At 42.8% G+C, this 23,607-nt stretch overlaps 1 protein-coding gene across 1 annotated transcript in view; it reads right to left on the bottom strand.

Annotated features, from left to right (window-relative positions):
* Window positions 1-14,869: 14,869 nt before the first annotated feature.
* IMMP2L (inner mitochondrial membrane peptidase subunit 2) overlaps window positions 14,870-23,607 on the bottom strand; it is an 893,637-nt gene continuing 884,899 nt past the window's right edge. The window contains exon 6 of the mRNA XM_038752433.1: window positions 14,870-15,541. Coding sequence (XP_038608361.1) covers window positions 15,422-15,541 — 120 coding nt within the window. The 3' untranslated portion in view covers window positions 14,870-15,421. The remainder of the gene's footprint in view (window positions 15,542-23,607) is intronic.

The following is a 23,607-nucleotide window of genomic DNA, read 5'->3' as shown; positions in this document are numbered from 1 at the left end:
GTCCAACCCCAGCCCCACACCATTCTTTAGCTTTTTGATCCTCACCTTACTGCGTCCCCTTGGCACTTATGTAAATATCCTTAAACTCTACTGTTTCCCAGATCTGTAACGTATTTTAATGTCTGTTAACCCTGTAGACTGTAAGCTCTTTGTGGACAGGGATCGATCAACCAAGTCTATTGTACTGTACTCTCTCTAGTGTTTAATATAGTCTTTAATATAATCTAGTGTTTAGAGAAGCGGCGTGGCTCAGTGGAAAGAGCCCGGGCTTTGGAGTCAGAGGTCATGGGTTCAAATCCCGGCTCTGTCACTTGTCAGCTGTGTGACTTTGGGCAAGTCACTTCACTTCTCTGGGCCTCAGTTCCCCCATCTGGAAAATGGGGATGAAAACTGTGAGCCCCCTGTGGGACAACCTGATCACCTTGTAACCTCCCCAGCGCTTAGAACAGTGCTTTGCACATAGTAAGTGCTTAATAAATGCCATTATTACTATATAATGCTCTGCACACAGTAAGCACTCAATAAATCAGTGTGCCTCAGTGGAAAGAGCACGGGCTTTGGAATCAGAGGTCATGGGTTCAAATCCCAGCTCCGCCAATTCATTCATACATTCATTCAATCATATTTACTGAGCACTTACTGTGTGCAGAGCACTATACTAAGCGCTTGAAGTACAAGTTGGCAACATATAGAGATGGTCCCTACCCAACCACGGGCTCACAGTCTAGAAGGGGGAGACAGACAACAAAACAAAATATGTAGACAGGTGTCAAGTCATCAGAACAAATAGAATTAAAGCTAAATGCACATCATTAGCAAAATAAATAGAATAGTAAATATGTACAAGTAAAATAAATAGAGTAATAAATCTACAATCATATACACAGGTGCTGTGGGGAGGGGAAGGAGGTAGGCTGGGGGGATGAGGAGGAGGAGAGGAAAAAGGGGGCTCAGTCTGGGAATTGTCAGCTGTGTGACTTTGGGCAAGTCACTTAAATTATTTGTGCCTCAGTTACCTCATCTGTAAAATGGGGATGAAGACTGTGAGCCTCCCATGGGACAACCTCATCACCTTGTATCCTCCCCAGCGCTTAGAACAATGCTTTGCAATAGTAAACGCTTAATAAATGCCATTATTATTATTATTATTATTAAATACTATTAACTGAAGGACTGATTCCAGCTTACTTTGTAAATGATGGGAAAAAAGCCAAGCAATTTCACTACGTTCAAAGTCCTTCAATGCGGCTCAGTCCCCATGCTAGACATTTTTGTGTTTTGCTTTGCTCCTTTCCCCCTAAGGTTTTCTTCATCACCCCGACCCCCCCAGGGAAATGTACTAGCTTTTTCCATTTTTGGAAACATCCATCCTTAGCCGTTGGCTCCAGCTTGCAATTTGAGCCCGGGTTGCGTGGACATTTTGGAGATGGCAGCTGTCATTCTGAGGGGAGGGGCAAATGGCACCTTTGTCACACATTAAAGTGAGAGAGCAGCGCAGGATGAAGGGACAGAAGATTTTTCATTTCTCCCCTAACAAGACATGAAATCCTGTAACATGTGCTGGGTAATTACAACCCATTGCGTGGGCATCATCGCCATATGCCCTCTCCACCCGAGGGGCCCAGTTTCAAGGTTGCAGTGTCACAGATTGTAGCCTTCCTGTTTATAGCTGCCCCTGGTGCTGGAGAACTGACTGGCAAGATTTGCTATGAACCTTTGTCTCTGCAAGAACTCTTGGAGCTGGCAAATGAGTTCTCTAATGGCCTGAGTTACAGCTGGAGAGGCAAGATTTTCTCTAGGGGGTCTCAATGCATACTGAACTCAGTGTTACTTTGAGCCCAATAAATAGATGTCTTGGCATGACATAGTGGATAGACTTGTGGGCCTGGAAATCAGAAGGTCATGAGTTCTAATCCTGGCTCTACCACGTGTCTGCTGTGTGGCCTTTGTCAAGTCACTTCACTTCTCTGTGCTTCAGTGAACTCCTCTGTAAAATCGGGATTAAGACTGTGAGCCCTATGCGGGATGGGGGTTGCGGCCAATCTGATTTGCTTGTATCCACCCCAGCACTTAGTACAGTGCCTGGCTTATAGTTAGCACTTAACAAATACCACAGTCATTATTATTGCGAGCGCTTAGTTCAGTGCCTGGCACATAGCGCTTAACAAATACCACAATCACTATTATTGTTATTATTTTTGTTGGGCAAGACTTAATTCATTGAGGAAGGGTCTGAAGAAGCCATGTCAAGCTCAAAATGCTTGCAGAGCTAGCTCCTGCGCAGTGGTCCGAGGAGGGGAGATGGTCATGAATTAGGTCTGCAGGAGGGCAGTAATGTTTTGCAATAACCCACCTGTCCAGTTTGAAAAAAACTCCACATTTTTCAATCTTAGTGCAACCCTGCAAAGAAGTTATCAACATTGAACAGTTTGCCTAGAAGCGAACAGATCACCATTATTTTCTCCTCTCCTACAAATATTATTACTCACCTTGGGAGGGTAAGATGGAGACTATTTCCAAAGATGTGATAAGGGAAGGGGAAAGCAGGAGAACCAGTTATGGGAAGGTGTCTGAATGGAATAACATAGCCTCAGTATTTTCACTTGAAAAGGAAGGAGAGGATCCATAGATTGGGAGCAAACATATGGAATGATTTTCTCCAAGAATTTGTGCAGGTAGAAAATATCAACAGATTTTAAAAAGGCTTAGAAAAATTCATGGATGAGAGGTGCATTATGGGTGGCTCAGTGGAAGAGCACGGGCTTTGGAGTCAGAGGTCATGGGTTCAAATCCCGGCTCCACCAGTTGTCAGCTGTGTGACTTTGGGCAAGTCACTTAACTTCTCTGGGCCTCAGTTACCTCATCTGTAAAGTGGGGATTAAGATTGTGAGCCCCACGTGGGACAACCTGATCACCTTGTAACCTCCCCAGTGCTTAGAACAGTGCTTTGCACATAGTAAGTGCTTAATAAATGCCATTATTATTATTATTAAGCAGAAAGCTAGTGTGGTAGAGGGGAAAGTTAGTGATGTTCGAAAACTCAAGGTGGGCCAATCAAGTTGGCCAGATGTCTTGATTTAGGTGGGAACGCCCTGAAATATACAAGTCTGTCCCGCCTTTCTCGTCGGGTTCTTCAGAATACCTCTGCATCCCAGAAAACCTAAAGGGGAAAAAGAGCCGAGATGAGCACAGAGAGAGAAGTCAACTAGATAGGAAGATGCCTGCGCACATCAGCACATATCTGCCTTTCATATTGAAAGGGGAGGGTTTGGAAGAAGGGGAGACTCGCTGTAGCCATCCTGCAAACCCCAGTCCTGTAGGTCCAGGGCTGACGACTCCATATATGAAGGCCTAGAGCTTCAGATACTGGTTGTCCAGGAAGCCCTGACCTTGAGGGTTCTGGGTTGTGCAATCTTGGACATTATGAAGGGCACACATAGGGTTTTTTTTTCCCATGTAAGACCCATTGACAGCTAAAGTGGCCACAGCAACTGGCCAGAGCAACTTGGAGCCATCACCCATCAGGTGGTTGCCATGGTAACCATTGCAGTCTTTGCCACCGACGTTAGCCAGATATTTTTCAGGGTTCCTGCTGGGCCTCTCCACCTTGCCAAGAACCCTAGATGGTTCTTTGGTCAAAAATCTTCACCACTTATGGCATAGCCCCAACTAGGACTTAGTATATAGAGCCCATTGTTCGGTAGGGACCGTCTCTAAATGTTGCCAACTTGTACTTCCCAAGCGCTTAGTACAGTGCTCTGCACACAGTAAGTGCTCAGTAAATACTATTGAATGAATGAATGCTCAATAACTCAATAACTAGAGAAGCAGCATGACTCAGTGGAAAGAGCACGGGCTTTGGGATCAGAGGTCATGGGTTCAAATCCCAGCTCCACCACTTGTCAGCTGTGTGACTTTGGGCAAGTCACTTAACTTCTCTGGGCCTCAGTTACCTTATCTGTAAAATGGAGATGAAGATTGTGAGCCCCCCCATAGGACAACCGGATCACCTTGTAACCTCCCCAGCACTTAGAACAGTGCTTTGCACATAGTAAGCGCTTTAATAAATGCCATTATTATTATTATTGTTATTATTGTTATTATTATCCCCATGGACTGGGCTGCATGTGCAGCTGCACTTCCATTCAGGGAAAACAGGCTGAAAATTATGAATTAATTCCTTGTACATTAATTAGTTACTGAACACATTTATATGACAGAGAATAAAAGTAAAGGGAATTGAAGACTAGAACTTTCTCTGTTTGCATGTTGCCAATGCAGCATAATGGGCCAAACAGATCATGAAACACGGGTTCGGGCAGATCTATAAATGCTTTGGACTACATGGATTTGGCCTGGGACTGGAGTCAGATGCTGATAATTCTGAACCCATTAGTGCAGAAAGGATTAATCTTTGCATACGAACAATGAGGAAGGGAGTGGTGGCCTCACATGGGTCTTCTCAGTTACACTCACATGTACAGCTAGGATTTCAGTATTGGCAAAGTCATATATATGAATATAATGCATACACACTCACATACTCCCCCCTCCCCACCGATCCCCAAACACACACTCTATCCATAAGGGAGTTTTCAATCCAAAGATGGAGACGAGCAGACACAAATCACCTGTGTATCTATATCTTAGAATGCTCCAGCGCTTGGAACAGTGCTTTGCACATAGTCAGCACTTAACATGCCATCATTATTAATATTATTATATATCTATCATTATATGTGTATCTATACATTCCTATTTATCCATCTGTATACATATACTTGAATATAGAGATATGCACACGTATATGAATGCTGTTGATGATGAAGATGAGTAAGAAGAAGAGAATGAGGATGATGACAACAGGTTGGAAATAACTGATTAAATAGTACAGAATTCAGTGCCTCTCTGTTGCAGTGTTAGATCATTTGTACATCCTTCATGTCTCACTATCAGAAGATGTTATAATTAATTAGATGCTATTGTTTAGATCTTGGGCACATCAAGGTCAGTCACAATCCCTGCCCCACAATGGGCTCACAGTTGGTAGGAAAGAGAACAGAAACACAAGACACATTCTCTGCCTGCAAGGAGCTTATGCTCTAAATGCCCAGTGAATATTTCACAAGCAGGGCAATTAGAAAAGTAGAATAAGAGAAGTTGAATACTCAATCAAATATACATATAAACAAGGGCTATGTCTGCTTTAACCAAATAATAATAATAACTGTGGTATTTGTTATGCACTTAGTATGTGCCAGGCATTGTACTAAGTGCTGGGGTGGATAACAAGCAAATTGGGTTGAATACAGTCACTGTCTCATGTGGGGCTTACTTTACAGATGAGGTAACTGAGGCCCAGATAAGTGAAGTGATTTGCCCAAGGTCACATGGCAGAAAAGTGGCAGATCCGGGATTAGAACGCATGACCTTTTGACTCCCATCCCTTGTCCTATTCACTAAGCCATGTTGTCTCTCACTTACCAAAGCAAGTGAGTGTACAGGGAAAAGATTAGAATCCTCTTTTAGGATGTTCGAGATGGAAGAACACTTGGCAAAAAAGAGAGAAGGTGTTTAAGAGAGTTAGGAGGAGAACTAGGTGAACACTAAGTCAGTAAAATCAAGCTCCTGATTGCGCTCCAAGGAGAAGCGGTGGTCCACAGTGGTGAAGGTAGCTAAGAGGTTGAGGAGGATTAGGATAGAATACAGGCCATTAGATCTGGTAAGAAATGAGTTAATGATGATATTCATTAAGCACTTACTATGTGCAAAGCACTGTTCTAAACACTGAGGAGGTTACAAGGTGATCAGGTTGTCCCACAGGGGGCTCACAGTCTTCATCCCCATTTTACAGATGAGGGAACTGAGGCCCAGAGAAGTTAAGTGACTCACCCAAAGTCACACAGCTGACAGTTGGTGGAACAGGGTTTGAACCCGTGACCTCTGACTCCAAAGTCCAGGCTTTTTTCACTGAGCCACGCTGCTTCTCTGTATTATTAGTTATTAAGTATTAGTGAGTTATTAGCTAACTTTGGAGGGTGTGGTTTCAGTGGAGTGAAGCAGATAAAAACCTGACACTAGTGTGAGAAGAGTTTGTGAAGAGGAAGTGAAAGTGAAAGCAGTGAAGGAATTTGGATATGAAGAGGAGGAGGAGGGGGAAAAAGGAGGAGAGGGCTACAGAGTGCTGGGACTGTGTGAAATTCACATCTGATGATATCTATTTACTGACAAAGTGGTTGACAAGATCCTCAATAGTTTTGCTTTTCAACTTTCCAGTCACACGTGACTATTGCCTTTTTTTACCCATTTCAGGATCACTGCCCACCCATTCTTGAAATCTCCCATAATGATCAGCTTATCAGATGATTATCAGATCTGAAGCCACTATATTGGATCTAGCCAGATCTTCAAACTTAACATCAAGTGGTAAGGCTGGATTGCCAAATCAAGGTCAACGTTGATACGGTATTCATTGCAATCCAGCTTTACTGGGTGGGATATATGAGGAGAATGGGTAATTGCAGGCTTACGGTCACCTGGAATTTAGAAAGCATAAACATAGTGAATAGAAAAGCACTCAATCAGTAGGCCCACTCATACCTTATATCCCTGATTTCTTACTACAACCCAGCCCAATATACTGCGCTCCTCTAATGCCAACCTAACTCCCGTTATCTCGATCTCAGCTATCATGCCATTGACTTTTCATCCATGTCCCGCCTCTGGCCTGGAATGCCTTCCCTCTTTGTGTCCTATAGATGACCACTCTCCCTACCTTCAAAGCCATATTGAAGGTACATCTCTCCCAAGATGCCTTCCCCAAATAGGCCCTCACCCAAATAAAGGTGCACTCTTTATTCACCTCTCTCTCAGCCCACAGCACTCACGTACATATCAATCAATCAATCAATCACATTTATTTATTAATTATTTATTGAGTATTATTTATTGAGTATTATTTATTAAGTATTTATTGAGCGCTTACTGTGTGCAGAGCACTGTACTAAGCACTTGGGAAGTACAAGTTGGCAACGTATAGAGATAGTCCCTACCCAACAGTGAGCTCACAGTCTAGAAGGGAGAGACAGAGAACAAAACCAAACATATTAACAAAATAAAATAAATAGAATAGATATGTACAAGTAAAATAAATAAATTACTTATTTAATTAAATAATTAATTTATTTAATTTAATTAATTAAAATAAACTACATATCTATAATTCATTATTATATTTCATTATATTATGTTTATATTTATAAACATTTATTTATGTTAATATATGTCTCCCCCTCTAGATTGTAAGCTAGATATAGCCAGGGGATGTGTCTATCACTTCTGTTATATTGTACTCTCCAAGGGCTTAGTACCAGTGCTCAGCGCACAGTAAGCACTCAATAAATAGATGGCAGAGACAAGATTAAAACCTAGATCTTCTGAGTCCCAGGCTCGTGCTCTTTTCAGTAGGTCACATAGGGTGGAGTTAGGGTGATAACTGGAGCTAACTGTAGGATCAAGGATCTAAATTGTAGGCTTCTAGTGGGCAGGGAATATTTCTACCAACTCTGTCGTATTTTCTTCTCCTTGTCTTGCCTGGGATTCATAGTCCAAATAGGAGGGAAAACAGGATTCCCCATTTTACCATTGAGTGAACTGAGGTACAAAGAAGTTAAGTGACTTGACCAAGGTCACACAGCAAGCAATTGGCAGAGCTGGGATTAGAACTCAGGTCCTTCTGACTCCCAGGTTCGTGCTATCTCCACTAGACCGTGCTGCTTGATTTGACTGAGAGGAGAGGGTGAAGAGATAAAATAAAGCAAAGCCTCAGAAGATGTGAATAGCAGAAGACAGTTCACCCTGTAGCTAGCCATTGAATGGGTCTCTTGGAACACACATTTCAAGAAGATTATGGCAGAAAAAGGAGAGAAGCAAAAAGTGCCAGGTGAGTTGCAAATTGAACCACTTTTCCAAATACACATTCTGAAAGGAAATGTACATAAGTGCTGTGGGATTTGGGATAGGGTGGTAATCAAATGCTTAAAGGATAATAGGTGACACAGAAGGGAGAGGAACAGGGAAAATGAAGGCTTAGTCAGGTAGGCCTCTTGGAGAAAATGGGATTTTAATAAGGCTCTGAAGGTGGGGAGAGGGGTAGTCTGTTTTATAAGGAGGGAGAGGGTATTCCAGGTCAGAGGGAGGACATGGGCAAGGAGTTGGCAGTGTGATAGATGACATCAAAGTACAGTGAATAAGTTGGCGTTAGAGGGGTGAAGTATGCAGGATGGGTTGTTGTAGGGTATCAGAGAGGTCAAGTTGGAGGGGACAGTTTGCTTGAGTGCTTTAAAGACAATGGCAAGGAGTTTCCATTTGATGAGGAGGTGGATGGGCAGCCATTGGAAGTTTGTGAGGAGTGTGGGGGTGTGAACTGAACTTTTTAAGGAAATGATCTGGGTAGCACAGTGAAGTAATGACTGGAATGGGGAAAGATAGGAGTCAGGGAGGTCAGCAAGGAAGCTGATGCAGTACTCATTAAAGGAGAGATACGATAAGGGCTTGGATCAGCCTGGATGGATAGGAAAGGGTAGCATATAGCAATGTTGTGAAGGTAGAACTGACAACATTTGGTGACAGAATGAGTATATGAGTTGAATGAGAGAGGTGAGTCGAGAATAACACCGAGGATGTGGGCTTGTGATAGGAACAGGTGAGGTCTTCCCTATAGTGATAGGAAAGTTGGAGGATAGGGTTTGGGTGAGAAGATGAGGAGTTCTGTTTTTGGACATGTTAAGTCTGAAATGTCAGCAGGACATACAGGTAGTGAGGTCCTGTAGGTGGGAGGAAATGCAAAGATGCAGAGAAGGTCAAAGAAGCAGAGATAGATTTGGCAAAAATTAGGTCATTGGTGACCTTAGAGTTTTAGAGTGAAGGGGACAGAAGCCAGATAAGAGGGGGTTAAGAAGAGAATTGGAGGGGCGGCAGTGGAAGTAGAATTAATCCTCTCCTGTGACTTCAACTACTATCTTTACATGATTCCCAACTCTACCCATCCTGTTCTGATCATTCTCTTTCTCTGCAGTCTCATACTTCCTACTGCCTTCAGAACATTTCTACTTGGATGTCCTCCTGACACCTCCATGATAACATGTCCAAACGAGAACTCCTCATCATCCCACCCAAACCCTCTCTTCTCCCTGACTTTTTCATCACTATAGACAACACCATTATCCTCCCTGTCTCACAAGCATGACCTGGGAATCACCTCTCTCAGTCAATCCACCTATTCAAAATGTCACCAATTCCTGCCAGTGTTACCTTCACAACATGACTATATCCCACCCTTTCTTCTGCATCCAAACTGCTACTCTGCTGATCCAAGCACTTATCATATCCCACTTTGACTGCTGCATCAGCCTTCTTGCTGACTTTCCTGCCTCCTGTCTCTCCCCACTGCAGTCCATTCCATTCCATTCTGCTGCACGGATCACTTTACTAAGAAAGTTCAGTCCACATCTCTCACTCCTCAAGAACTTCCAGTGGTTGCTCATCCACCTACACATCAAACAGAAACTCCTTACCATTGATTTTGAAGCATTTAATCAAATCACCACAGCTGCCTTACCTTGCTGATTTCCTGCTATAATCCAGCCCACGAACTTCACTCCTCCAACTCATTCACTGTACCTTGTAGCTATCTCATTGCTGACTCCTTGCACATGTGCACCTTCTGACTTGAGATCCACTCCCCCTCAATATAAGACAGGCCACCACTTTCCCCAACTTCAAAGCCTTATTAAAATCCTGGCTCCTCAAAGCCTTTTCCACCCAAGACCTAATTTCCCCTCCTCCCTCTCTCTTCTGCATCACCTATGTACTTGGATCTGTATCCTCAGCCCCACAACATATATGTACATATCCACAATTTATTTATTTATATTAATGTTTTTCTCCCTCTCTAGACTGTGACTGTGTCTACCAACTCTATTGTATTGTACTCTCCCAAGTGCTTAGTTCAGTGTTCTTCTCACAGTAAGGGCTCAATAAATACCTGTGATTGAGAGCAAACCATCTCCTGATACCTGCATGTCGGGCTAGTTTATCTACTTCAGTGTCCTTCCAACAATTCATTGCTATAGCACACTATTTGAGATTGTCCTTCACCACCTTCTAGACTGTGAGCCCATTGTTGGGTAGGGACCGTCTCCTTATGTTGCCAATTTGTACTTCCCAAGTGCTTAGTAAAGTGCTCTCCACAAAGTAAGCGCTCAGTAAATACGATTGAATGATTGAATGAATAAATATGATTGAATGAACCACATCTTTTTTGATTCAGCTCTTTTGGATTTCATTTTCCTCCTTTTAGTTTACCATACAACATTTCCTTTTTATATCGCTGAGGGACAATCTTGTCACATATCCTGCCCAGCGATATAATGAGAAATGCTTCAATGTTGGTGATCTGACACTTTCGGAACCCATTATTGGTAACTATGCCCAGACACCAGCACTTAGAATGGTGCTTTGCACATAGTAAGTGCTTAACAAATACCATCATTATTATTTGATGCTGAGTGTGGTTTTAGAGAGGAATATGGTGTAAGAAGTAGGTTCTGCAGTGACAGGTCTCAGAATCACATAGGAATTTGGGCACCAAAACAAATAGACCTTTAGCCTGATATGGAGTTTGATCCCACATTGTCACTGGACTCTATTTTTCTGTCTGCCAAAAGCCATCTTGGCCTTTTATATTCTATTTTCTATGTCCTTACCTATACGTGCATCACTAAACAGTTTGCTAACTAGGCAGCAGAATTCCATGACAGCTTTAAATTCTGTGTGGTTGATGAAATCCTTTGACTGAGCAGACTTGAACTGAATAAAGCAGATGGACCCGCAGTGGATACTTAATACGTATCAAGCGTACACATACAGAGAACTCAGAGCATACTCTGTGACAATGAGTGGACAGAGACACCATGAAGAAGCAATCAATCAATAGTTTTTATTGAGTGCTTACTGTGTGAAGAGCACTGTAATAAGCACTTGGGAGAGTATAACAGAGTTGATAGACACATTCCATGCTCGCTTAATCACCTTATTAAGCTATCCTCTTTTTCTCAAAGGGAAAATAAAAAGTAATGAGGTACAGAAAATTCAGAAATAAGGGGACAGAAACATTTCCAATAATTAGACTTATCAGCTACACCAAGCAGCCATCTTGTAATTTAAATAATCATATCCCCTTAAAGAGACATAAAGATATTATAAAAATTCTGATGAAAGTTAAATGTGATCAAATTTAATGCCAAGTTTTATATTTAACTTATATTAATTGTTGGGGCATTAGGGTGAGGGGCAGAGCAATGACATTGAGAGAATCCACTGTAGCGCAGGACCTATGGATCTGATCCCTAGGATATCTGCTATGTTCAAGTTTTCTGGTCAGTCAAGAGAAGTTGGATCTCTGCATTAGCCCATTAGCCCAAAGGAAATTGTTACCTTTGCCCTCTTCTTGGCAGAGAGGAGAGCCCCGGGCTGCTTCCGCCATGGAGTCCCATGAATTGAGGTTCTGCTGCCACAGGCATCCTCCAGCTGCCGTGATGGGTTATTCCCCAACTCCCTCCCTTTTCCCTCACCAAACCATGTTATGGGTGGAGCTCCATGGTATGAGGAGGGAGATTTGAGCCATACTGTTGTCCCCACAATGCCAGTGGGCCTTGCAGTGTGGAGAGAGGGTTCTGAGTTGCCACTGCCATGGAACTGATGCCGCCTCTCCTCTCCAACATCCCCTCTTACCTGTGGCACACCAAAGGGCCTGAACCACCACTGCTTCAGAGCACCTCTGCGATGAGGAGGTGTCTCCATGCTCACACACAGCACCTGTCACCTGCTACCAGTCCTGGGCTCCAGCAGCCCAGAATCAGTGCCCCCTTCCCACACACACCCTGATGCAGAGGCATGGCACAACACCCAGCCCCTGCCCCGAGTGCACTCGTGGCACCTCCTGGAGCTGCTGTCACTGCAGGACCTCCATCCCCAACTCCATCACCACTTGGGATTGGCACTATCACTCCATGTTTTCCCCGCTGTCCCCTCCAGGCCACATTTCATTCATTCATTCAATCATATTTACTGTGTGCAGAGCACTGTACTAAGCGTTTAGGAGAGTAAAAAACACATGGCTCCAAGTCGGTGGATCAGGCCACAAGGTGGAGATCAATGGACTATTGGAGGAGGGACTAAGAGTGATGAACAGGTACCACTGGAGACTGAGAGATGCCAACTTCCTGCTCCAAAGGCAATGAGAAGCCATGGAATCTGACTGACAGTACAGGGAATAATTCATTCATTCATTCATTCAATCGTATTTATTGAGCACTTACTGTGTGCAGAGCACTGTGCTAAGCACTTGGGGAGTACAAGTTGGAAACATATAGAGACGGTCCCTACCCAACAGTGACGGTTCATGCTGAGGGGACCATCTTCGGGAGGGCTAAGGGGAGCTGACTGTGTGTGTTTGAGGAGATCTTACGCAAATGAGTGGATGTGATAAAACTCCACCCGTGCAAGTGATCCTACCCCACCTGTGTAAGCAGCATGCACTCAGTGCCTGGGCCAGGGGCTGTGTGCTGAGATCTTCTGGAAAGGATTGGGATTAAAGGTTCCTGACTTGGAGTGAGCTACTGTCTCTAAGTTCTCTGTGCTGCACCTGTCTGGAAGAAATGTGCAGACACATAGTTATATTCAGGGTTTCCTGCCTCTAAGGGATCTGAAAAACACCAAAGGAAATGCTCCTTCTGTTAGGTAGCACACAACAATCCAGAGTTTGCAGCTTATTGAGGGGTTCTTCAGGGAGTTCCACCTGCATCAGGCTTCCTGTACGCTGGAGATTCATTATCAGGATATCTTGAGTCCAGGTTTACAGGAAAAGTGACCTATAGGCCAGCAGGACCCAAATTGGCAGAAACCAAAAGATAGACTAAAAGGAAAGAGGTAAAAGAGTAATCACTCCCAATCGAAATAAGAGATTTACTATTCTCTTCAAAGTCTCTATAAGCAATCTGGAGAAAGAGTAGAGGAGGTGGTGGGTATAAGAATGGGGCTGGCACCTGGAAGCAGGAAGTAAGTGGTGCTTCAGGTGTAGCATCATCCAGTGGGCAGGCAAATACTATATAAAGACAGGAACACAAAACACATCTGTGTCAGTGTGCTGAATGCAGCTTGCCTCTATCACTGGTGCATAGCGGTGTGTGGCAATATGGCAGGGCTTGGTTGCTTAGTGAAAGCTTGGTGGCCAACCCAAATAAACACTAATTACTTTATCCCGAGAACCTGACTCATTATTAAGTCTGGCATTGGCTTGCCCCAGCCACAATGATGAGCTAAAATGTTCTGTTCCAGTTTCTCTTTGTGAATGAGAAAAGAAAGGGGATGAAACATCAAGCCCTCCAACCCCAGGAAGAACTGGCTGTGTATAAGTGATGGTGGAGAGAAATACATTTTGATAATGACGGTCATAGCCAAAGCACAGTAACCAACCCAAAGTGCCACATATGGGTTTCAGATCACTAACTATCACAGTGTCAAGCGTGGCCCACTGCATCATTTGAAAACAATTTAGGCAAGTTGGTGATGGGCTTCACTAACCATGAAACCATGAAAATGGAGAAGCTTAAGAGGGAAAATAACAGCTTTTCTCTCATTACATTTATCATGAACCCAGGTTTATTGCGACTTCTGATAAAACGTCATTTGACCAGAATTTCAAGTGTCTGCTTGAAACAGGAAGCAGGGATCCAATAGACCCCGTTGGCAATTTTTTTTTGATATTTGTTAAGTGCTGTCCTAAGCACTGTGGTAGATACAAGTTAATTATGCCCTGTCCCACATAGGGCTCACAGTCTAAGTAGAAGGGAGATAATTTCAAAGGACATGATACCCAGCATGGCGGTTCCCTTTGAAAATTGAACCAAATATCTAGGTGGTTTACTTTCTGCAATGAGTGGCTACCCTACTTTATGAGAGGCTAAGGTAGTCCACAATTTAGCAAAGGAGCTCTCTTTCATCCAAAGCTACAAGATGGAAGTGAGAGATCTCATTCTGCCTCACCCCAATATTTCCCTGTTCTCATAAGGACATACCAAAGTGTTCCTTGGAGAAACAAATTTCAGCCCAAATTCCATTTTGGAAATGTTACCTCACTCCAACTCATTTAAAATAATTCCTCAGAATGGTTAGAATTTTTCTTCTTTAAATCTCCAAGAACTGAAGCCTGTAAAAAGTGAGAGAGACATGAAAAATCTAAATTGGCTCAAAATGTGTTGAACAAAGAAAGAACAGAGGAAGTCTTGGAATAGAAATGACATCTGACCACATGGATACCAATAAGGGAGTGGAGAGAGGTACATAAGATAATTAAAGCAGGATGATGCTGTCTGTATCTCTACACGGTGACCTCTTAAAGTGGGGATGACTAAAACCATCAGTAAAGGGTGAAGCTGATTTGCAAACAGAGAATATCCTGAGAAATACTGTTGGAGCAGTGTTATCCTTTCAAAGATCAAAATGGTGCCAGGCTACTCTCATACAGAAACTTTCAACTGACACTAAGGCTGAATTTTCAGAATGGCCCTTTACAGAATGATCCTGTGTTTGCCAAGTCAGAACTAGGAGGGTAAATCTGTCAGTTCAATATCAATCTCATCCTGTCCTAAAGAGTAGATAAATGGAGATAAACTCACTGGAATTCCTGGGGGAGATGTGAGGAGCTCGATCTGAAGCTGAAGAGGAGAATTTGGCTCATTTCAGCTTTCAAACTATTCAAATCCAACATTTTTCCGACTTCAATAAAAAAATGACAAGCAGAAAGAGATGAATGAAACAACCATTTTAAATTTTATTTTAATGTGACACAGTACAGTTCTCTATCCAATAACTGAATGATACTTTTCCAGAGACGACAATTCACAACACTCAATCCCGAGTAAATGTTTCCTTGAATTCAAGCTGAGCAGGGAATGATGACTACTATACTAACTTTCAACAAATTTTTTGCTTCCAGGATGTATTAGCCCTCAGATAGCAAATCAAAATACACTAAAGGGACCAACAAATTGAGAAAACCAAATCATCGACACAGGTATTCAGTTCTGCTTTTTACATCGAGAAATGGAATAGTTACAGCTTTAGCTCTGTAATTTTCCTGGTATTGGATAATAGTCGAATCTTAATTTAATCAAATTCACACGCTATCCCGTCCGGGGTGATCTTCAAGAACATCTTTCTTCTTCAGGCGAAGTCGTACAGTGTCCTGTGTATATTCTTGGGCAGCGTTGTCTTGTTCAGAATTCAGGCGCTTCCATTCCTTCTGACCCCTCTGGGAATGTGGATGTCATTCCAGCACCGGTGCCGCCAGGGCCTCATATTAATCCTTCTGACTGTGAATGGGCACACGCTCCGGAGGAAGAATGGGATATAGCTTCTGCCAGCGCTCCGGGGGCCAGAGAATATGAGTGGCCTGAGCATGGAGGAGCCCCAGCGAAACCTGCATCAATCAGAGAGATAGGGTCAACATTCACCCATCTACCACTTCACTAAGACTTTCCCCAAGGGTTCAGGGAAAGGGATTGAGCTTTGGAGCCAACAGGCTATCCCGAGGTGAAAAAAAAGGAAATACATTTCATCCTGAAACAGTCAGCCTGATTTATAGTCCTCTCAAAACTTCCAGCGGAGCTTCCAATGGCTAAGGGAGGTTCCATACATGAAAAGGAGAGCTAGATAAAAAATATTTTGCATTTAACCTATATAGGGAGGTGGTATGGCTTAGTGGAAAAAGCACAGACCTGGGCATTAGGTGACCTGGGCTCTAATCCTGATTATACTACTTTCCTGCTGCGTGACCTTGGACAAGTCATTTAATTTATCTGTGCTTCAGTTTCCTCCTTTTTAAATGGGGACTCAGTACCTGTTCTCCCTTCACCTTATACTGTGAGTCCTGTTTGGGACAGAAATTCTGTTCAACCTGCTTACCTTGTATCTGCCCCAAGTGCTAAATGCAGTGCTTGGGTCATACTAAGCACTTAACAAATACTGAGATGATGATGATGATGATGATGATGTGCAAATACTCCCCTAGAATGTTGGTTTTCCAAAGTAAAAATTATGGTAGATGAACTATTTTAAGTATAAAGGGATAAGCAACAATGAAAACATGCCTTCTCAGACTGATTCTCAATGATCTAACCACATATTGGTCAGGTCCTACTATATAGATTTTTTTTAATGTGAAAAAAAAGTCTCTGGTCAGTTCTACAGAACCTAGTATTTTATTCAGTGTATTAAATTGTTCAGGTCTCATTAACTCTGCATTATTCCTTATTTAACTTCGTATTTTACTGTAAAAGATATTGTTGTTCATTGAAAAAAAGTCAGTATTTCCCTTCCTTTCCAAAGATAAATGATTCATTTTAAAATTAAAAGTACTCAATAATAATAATAATAACAGTAATAATAATAAGGACATTAAAAGGGTATTAGACACTTACACACTTACCATGTGCCAAGCGGTATTCCAAGTGCTGTGGTAGATTCAAAATAATCAAATCAGACACAGTCCCTGTGTCACAATATAAGGGGAAGGAGAGCAAGTATTGTATCCTTATTTAACAGATAAGGAAACTGAGGCATGGAGAGGTAAAGTGACTCTCCCAAGTTCCCACAACAAGCCAGTGGCAGAGCTGGGATTAAGACCCAGAGCCTCTGACTTTCAGCATGTTCCAGGCCCATCAGGCTGGGGAGAAAAGCTGCTCCCATGCGCTCTCAGACTCCTCCATGCCCACCAAGATTTTGAGCCCAGTTTTCAATGATTCCTGTGTTTTAATAATTAATCACTCTGGATGTGTCTGTCTCCAATCCCTTTTCCCCTTAAAATCTTAAATCCCCAAGTGACAGGTGCCGTGTTTAATTCCCACCTGTGCATCCTCTTCCAGAGCTTTGTGCAAGTGCTTTGTACAAAGTAAGCACTTAATAAATTTACTATTACTGCTACTCTTTTTCCAACAGGCCATGTTACAAAAACATCAGTGGCATCAGTAACATGAATATTGTAAAGAAATAATAAAATTGATTGGAATATGAGATTGTAAACAACGTAATGCAACCTAGAAGTGGTGGTGGTAGAAGTAGTAATAATAATGATGGCATTTATTAAGCGCTTACTATGTGCCAAAACACTGTTCTAAGTGATGGGGAGGTTACAAAGGTGATCAGATTGTCCCTCGTGGGGCTAACAGTTTTAATCCCCATTTTCCAGATGAGGTAACTGAGGCACAGAGAAGTTAAGTGACTTGCCCAAAGTCACACAGCTGACAATTGGTAGAGCTGGGATTTGAACCCATGACCTCTGACTCCAAAGCCCGTGCTCTTTATAATAATAATAATAATAATGATGGCATTTGTTAAGTGCTTACTATGTGCAAAGCACTGTTCTAAGTGCTGGGGAGGATACAAGGTGATCAGGATGTCCCATGGGGGGCTCACAATCTTAATCCCCATTTTACAGATGAGGTAACTGAGGCACAGAGAAGTTAAGTGACTTGCCCAGTGTCACACAGCTGACAAGTGGTGGAGGCAGGATTTGAACCCATGACCTCTGACTCCAAAGCCCGGGCTCTTTCCACTGAGCCATGCTGCTTCTTCAAAAAAGTAGTAGAAGTAGTGGTTGTGATAAGAGCATTTTTTGAACACCCACCAAGTGAAGTGCACATACTATGTATGAGAAGCAGCATGGCCTGAGGATCAGTGTGACCTACTGAAAAGAGCATTAATATGTTTTGTTTTGTTGTCTGTCTCCCCCTTCTAGACTGTGAGCCCGCTGTTGGGTAGGGACTGTCTCTATATGTTGCCAACTTGTACTTCCCAAGCGCTTAGTACAGTGCTCTGCACACAGTAAGTGCTCAATAAATACGATTGAATGAATGAATAAGCCAGAGGACCTGGGTTCTAATACTGGCCCTGCCAACTGCCTGTTGTATGACCTTGGGCAAGTCAGTTTCTCTGTGCCTCAGTTGTCTCATCTGTAAAATGGGGATTAATTACCTGTTCTGCCTCCTACTTAGAATTTGAACCTCATGTTGAGCAAGGACTGTGTCCTATCCTCCCTGATTAACTTATCTTTACCTCAGCACTTAGAACAGTGTTTGACACATAGTAAGTGCTTAACATAAAATTTTAATGATTATTATTATGTACTTGGGAAGTACAAAATTAAGATGTAACATGTTTCCTGCCCCAAAGGATTTTGCACTCTAACGGAGGAGAAAGTCTTAAACATATTTATAAATAAAATAATCAGAATAAATAAATTTGAATTATATTGAATAAACATACATTCAAGTGCTGAGGATAGGCATAAATAAGTATTTAAGTGCTAGAGATGGGAAGAGGGGAATGCACTGAAAACAGGGGAAGGCTTGTTGAAGGAGGTGGGATTATAGAACAGATTTGAATATGGAGAGGGTTCTGGTTTGTTAGATTTAGGGAGGGCAAAAATTTCAAGCTGGGGAAACAGCTTGCAGAAGGGAAGGAGATGGGAAAGTGAAGAACCAAGTATAGTGAGAAGGTTAGTTTGAAAGGAACAAAGAGAACAAGACTGGGAATAGTGAAAGATGAGAGCAGATATGAAAGTTGGGGTGAGTTGAATAAAAAGACTGAAGCTGATTATGAGGAGTTTTTGCTTGATGTGGAGGGAAATGCAAAGCCAGTAGAGGTTATTGAGGAGTGGAGGAATGTGTGCCAAAGGATGCTTTTTTGAAGTATTTGTTAAGCGCTTACTATATGCCAGGCACTGTTCTAAATGCTGCATTAGAAATACGATAATCAGGCTGGACACAGGCGCTGTCCTATATTCATTCATTCATTCAATCATATTTATTGAGTGCTTACTGTGTGCAGAGCACTGTACTAAGTAAGCAATTGGAAGAGTACAATACAATAGTAAACAAACACATTCTCTGCCCACCATGAGCTAACAGTCTAGAGGGGGGAGGGATAGACATCAATACAAATAAATGTTACAGATATATACATAAGTGCCATGGGGCTGGGAGGGGAGAAGAACAAAGGGAGCAAGTCAGGATGACCCAGAAAGGAGTGGGAGAAGAGGAAAGGAGGGAAGACCTCATGGAAGAGATGTGCCTTCAATAAGGCTTTGAAAGGGAGGAGTGTAATTTTCTGTCAGATCTGAGGAGGAAGGACATTCCAGGCCAGAGGCAGGACATGGACAAGGGGCCAGCGGTGAGACAGGTGAGACCGAGGCACAGTGAGAAGGTTAGCACTAGAGGAGCCAAGTGTGTGGGCTGGTTTGTAGTAATAATAATAATAATGATGGCATTTGTTAAGTGCTTACTATGCACAAAGCACTGTTTTAAGTGCTGAGGGGATACAAGGTGATCAGGTTGTCCCATGTGGGGCTCACAGTCTTAATCCCCATTTTACAGATGAGGTAACAGGCACAGAGAAGTTAAGTGACTTGCCCGAAGTCGCACAACTGACAATTGGTGGAGCTGGGATTTGAACCCATGACCTCTGACTCCAAAGCCCGGGCTCTTTCCACTGGGCCATGCTGCTTCTCTAGGAAACTATCTAGGTGAGGTAGGAGGTGGCAAGGTGGTGGAGTGATTTAAAGCCAATGGTGAGGAGTTTTTGTTTGATGCAGAGGTGGATGGGCAACCACTGGAGTTTTTTGAGGAGCAGGGTGATATGTCCTGAATGTTTTTGTAGAAAAATTATGCAGGCAGCAGAGTGAAGTATGAACTGGAGTGGGGAGAGACAGGAAGCTGGGAGATCAGCAAGGAGGCTGATGCAGTAATGCAGGAGGGATAAGATGAGTGATTGTATTGACATGGTAGAAGTTTGGATGGAGAAGAATGGGCAGATTTTAGCGACATTGTGAAGGTGAGACCGATGGGGCTCACAATCTTAATTTTCATTTTACAGATGAGGTAACAGACACAGAGAAGTAAAGTGAAGTGTCCAAAGTCACACAGAAGACAAGATGTGGAGCTGGAATTAGAACCCAGGTCTTTCTGATTCCCAGGCTCGTGCTCTATCCATTAGGCCATGCTGCTTCAAGAGTACAATTCACGGGTGTGGTATAGATTGGAAGGGTCAGAGACTGGAGGCAGGGAGGTCAGTGTGGAGGCTAATGCAATAGTCTAATCACAATACGACTAGAGCTTAGACCATAGATTTAACTATTGGAGAGGAAGGGGGTGGTTTGGGAGATGTATAAGGAAACCTGGCACAATTTGGCAGTAGTTTCAATGTGAGAATCAAATGATAGCAAGATGTTGCAGTTTAACACTGAGTTTGTGGGTTTATAGGGCAGGGAGGGTGGTGCTATTGAAGGAGGTGGGAAAGATGGAGAAGAAGCTGATTGAGAGGGAAAGATGAATATTTCTGCTTTATAATATTGACTTTGAAGGGCCAGTAGGACATCCAGATGGAGGCAGGAGGGATTGTAGACTATAGAATAGATTAGAAGTCAGGACTAGAGGGGTAGATTTGGGAATTATCTACATGAGAGACTTAAGAGAGTAAGTTTAGAGGAAGAGGAGTAGGGGACCCAGAACTGAGCCTTACCAAACTCTCACAGTAAGAGGATGGGAGGCAGAAGAGGAATTTGCAAGGAAAACTTGGAAAGAGTGACTAGAGAGGTAGGAGATGAGAGGTGACAGGATTAGAGGCACAATTAGAGAAAGTGGATTTAGAGAAAAGGTAAAAGACTGCCGCTTGAAAAACAGCTGAGAAGCAGGAGAAATAGGCAGGGGTGGTTGTAGGGTGTGGAAGGGGTGATTGAGAAGTTCATTCCTGATGGTTTCAATTTTAACCATAAAGTAGACCAGGGCTCCATCTCTTCGAGTTGATGCTTGGAGAAATTGTGTGGCTGAACTCCTCATCTTCCTACTGGATCCTCTCCCCCACCTAATTTTCCCACAAGAACCAATACCACCATTACCTTCCCAGGCTCTCAAGCCGATAACTGTGACATTATCCTTGATTCTTCCCTCTCAACACCCATATTCAGTCACAAATCCTGTTGGGTTCTTTTCTCCCATCATTTCCAGGATTCATCCCTTCCTCTCCATGCAAATAACCACTACGACTAGTCCAGGCACTTGCCATATCCGGCCTTGATTAGTGCATTAGCTGCCTCTCTGATCTCTCTGTCTCCCACTCCTTAAAAACCTCCAGTTGTTCACCTTTCCTCACAATATCATGCAATAATTCTTAAAAATTGGTTTTAAGGCAACACATTAAGTGCTCTCCCTCTTATTTATCAAAAGCAGTGTTTGTGCTTTCTGCTCCAACTTGTACTTCCCAAGTGCTTAGTACAGTGCTCTGCACACAGTAAGCGCACAATAAATATGATTGAATGAATGAGTGAATGAATGCACCCATTGTGATTTTGCAGATTTTGAACACGATTCCCCTCAACCTTTGTCTTCCCAGAAGAGTCCTAATATATTATCAAATTAATCAGAAGTATTTATTGAATGGCTACTGTGTGCAGAGCACTATACTAAGTGCTTGTGGAGTACCATAGAAAAAGAAGAAAAAGACACAATTCCAACCCATAAGAGGCTTACAACGTAGCTGGGGAGAAAGCAGAGGTGCCAACATTTCATTCTGAACACGGGGGTGAAAAGGGGAGTAGTAATTTTTAGGGAGATGGAGAACTTCAAAGTACTAAGATATATGAAAGCTACCATTTTGGGACATTTCATCCCTGATTGGACACTCTTGGGCTTTCTCCATCATGTCCAAGGAGTAGGCACTACTGGAAGACACACAGAATAGAAATTACAAATTAAAAAAAAATAGTAGTGTGTAAAATGGTGTGTACCAAAGTGCTAAAATGATACAAAAATATTAAGGATGGGACAGAGGGAGAAGAAAAATGAATCAGGAAAACCCTTTGGGAGGGGGAAGGGTTTTCAAAGTGTTTCAAAAATGGGGACAGTGTGATTTGGTGGCTTTTCATGGGGAGAGAGTTCTTGACAGGGGAGAGGCCGGAGAGTTACCAATACAGCACAATGATAAGAAGAGATTGGGAAGTTCAGAGAGTGCAGCTGGGTGTGGGAGGAGAAGAGAGCAAATAGGTGTGCAGGCAAGAGGCGATGAAGTGCCATAAAACCAATGGTACAGAGTTTTTGTTTGTCATGAGGATGAATGGGTAACCCTGGGGAGTTTCCAAGGAATGGGGAGTTATGTATAGAAATATTATTTAGAAAGATGATCTGAGTAAGGAGAGTGAATTATGGACTGGAGACAGGGGAGTCTGGAGGCAGAGAAACCAATGAGACAGTCTTGCAGCTAGGATATGCTGAGTGTTTGGTCCAGGAGGGGTGCTGGTTGGATGGAGAAGCAAAAGTGGATCTGGAAAATGTGTTTAGCAACAGACTGGATGTGAAATTTGAAGGTCAGTCTTCATTTAGAAACTTCTCCAACTCCCTGATAAATCTTAGTTGTTCTTCTGTATACCTCTTTCTCTCTATTATGTCCTTCCTAGCATGCAGTAACCAGAGTTACAGTATTTCAGATACAGGTATGCCACAGAGTAGCAGTTACGTTTTTCATCTTTTCTCACCCCTTCCTGATGATGCCCAGAATTTATTAAGGATGTTTGAGAATTACTGAGTACCATTTGATTCCCATCACTGTAGACAACACCACTATCCTCTGTCTTAAAAGCCCATATCCTTGCCATTATCATCAACTCAACTCTCTAATTCAAGCTACATATTCAATGCCACCAACTCCTGTCGGTTCTACCTTCAAAACATTGCTAAAATCTGTCACTTTCTCTCCAAAGAAACTGCTACTATGCTTATCAAAGAATTTACCATATCCAGTCTTGACTACTGCATAAGCCTCCTTGCTGACCTCCCTGCCTCCTGTCTCTCGCCACTCCAGTCTTTATGTCACTCTGTTGCGTGGATCATTTCTCTAAGAAAACATTCAGTCCACGGCTCCCCACTCCTCAAGAACCTCCAGTGGTTGCCCACCCATCTCCATATCAAAGAGAAACTCCTTGCCATTGGCTTTAAAGCACTCAACCAACTCACCCATCCCTATTTTACCTCACTACTACAAGCTTCACTCCTCTAATGGCAGCCTGTTCACTGTATCTCAATCTTGTCTCTCTTGCTGCCAACCTCTTGCCCATCCTCCCTCTGGCTTAAGACTCCTTCCCCCTTCCTATACAACAGGCAACCATTCTCCCCACCTTCAAAGCCATATTAAAATCCCATCTCCTCCAACACGCCTTCCCCGACTAAGCCCTCATTTCCCCAACTTGCTATCCCTTCTGTATCACCTATGCATTTGGATCTGTACCCTTTTAGCATTTGATATTCACCCCACCCTCAGCCCCATAGTGCTTAGGTATACATCCAAAATTTATTTTACATCCTGCCTCCTCCACTAGACTGTTCTCAGGGAATATGTCTACCAACTCTATTTTACTGTATTCTCCAAAATTTATTTTACATTCTGCCTCCTCCACTAGACTGTTAGCAGGGAATATGTCTACCAACTCCATTTTACTGT

The sequence above is a fragment of the Tachyglossus aculeatus genome, chromosome 10, assembly GCF_015852505.1.
Source record: "Tachyglossus aculeatus isolate mTacAcu1 chromosome 10, mTacAcu1.pri, whole genome shotgun sequence".
In the NCBI taxonomy this organism is placed as follows: domain Eukaryota; kingdom Metazoa; phylum Chordata; class Mammalia; order Monotremata; family Tachyglossidae; genus Tachyglossus; species Tachyglossus aculeatus.
Note: the sequence above shows the minus strand (reverse complement) of the source record. Positions and strands in the feature narration are given on the sequence as shown.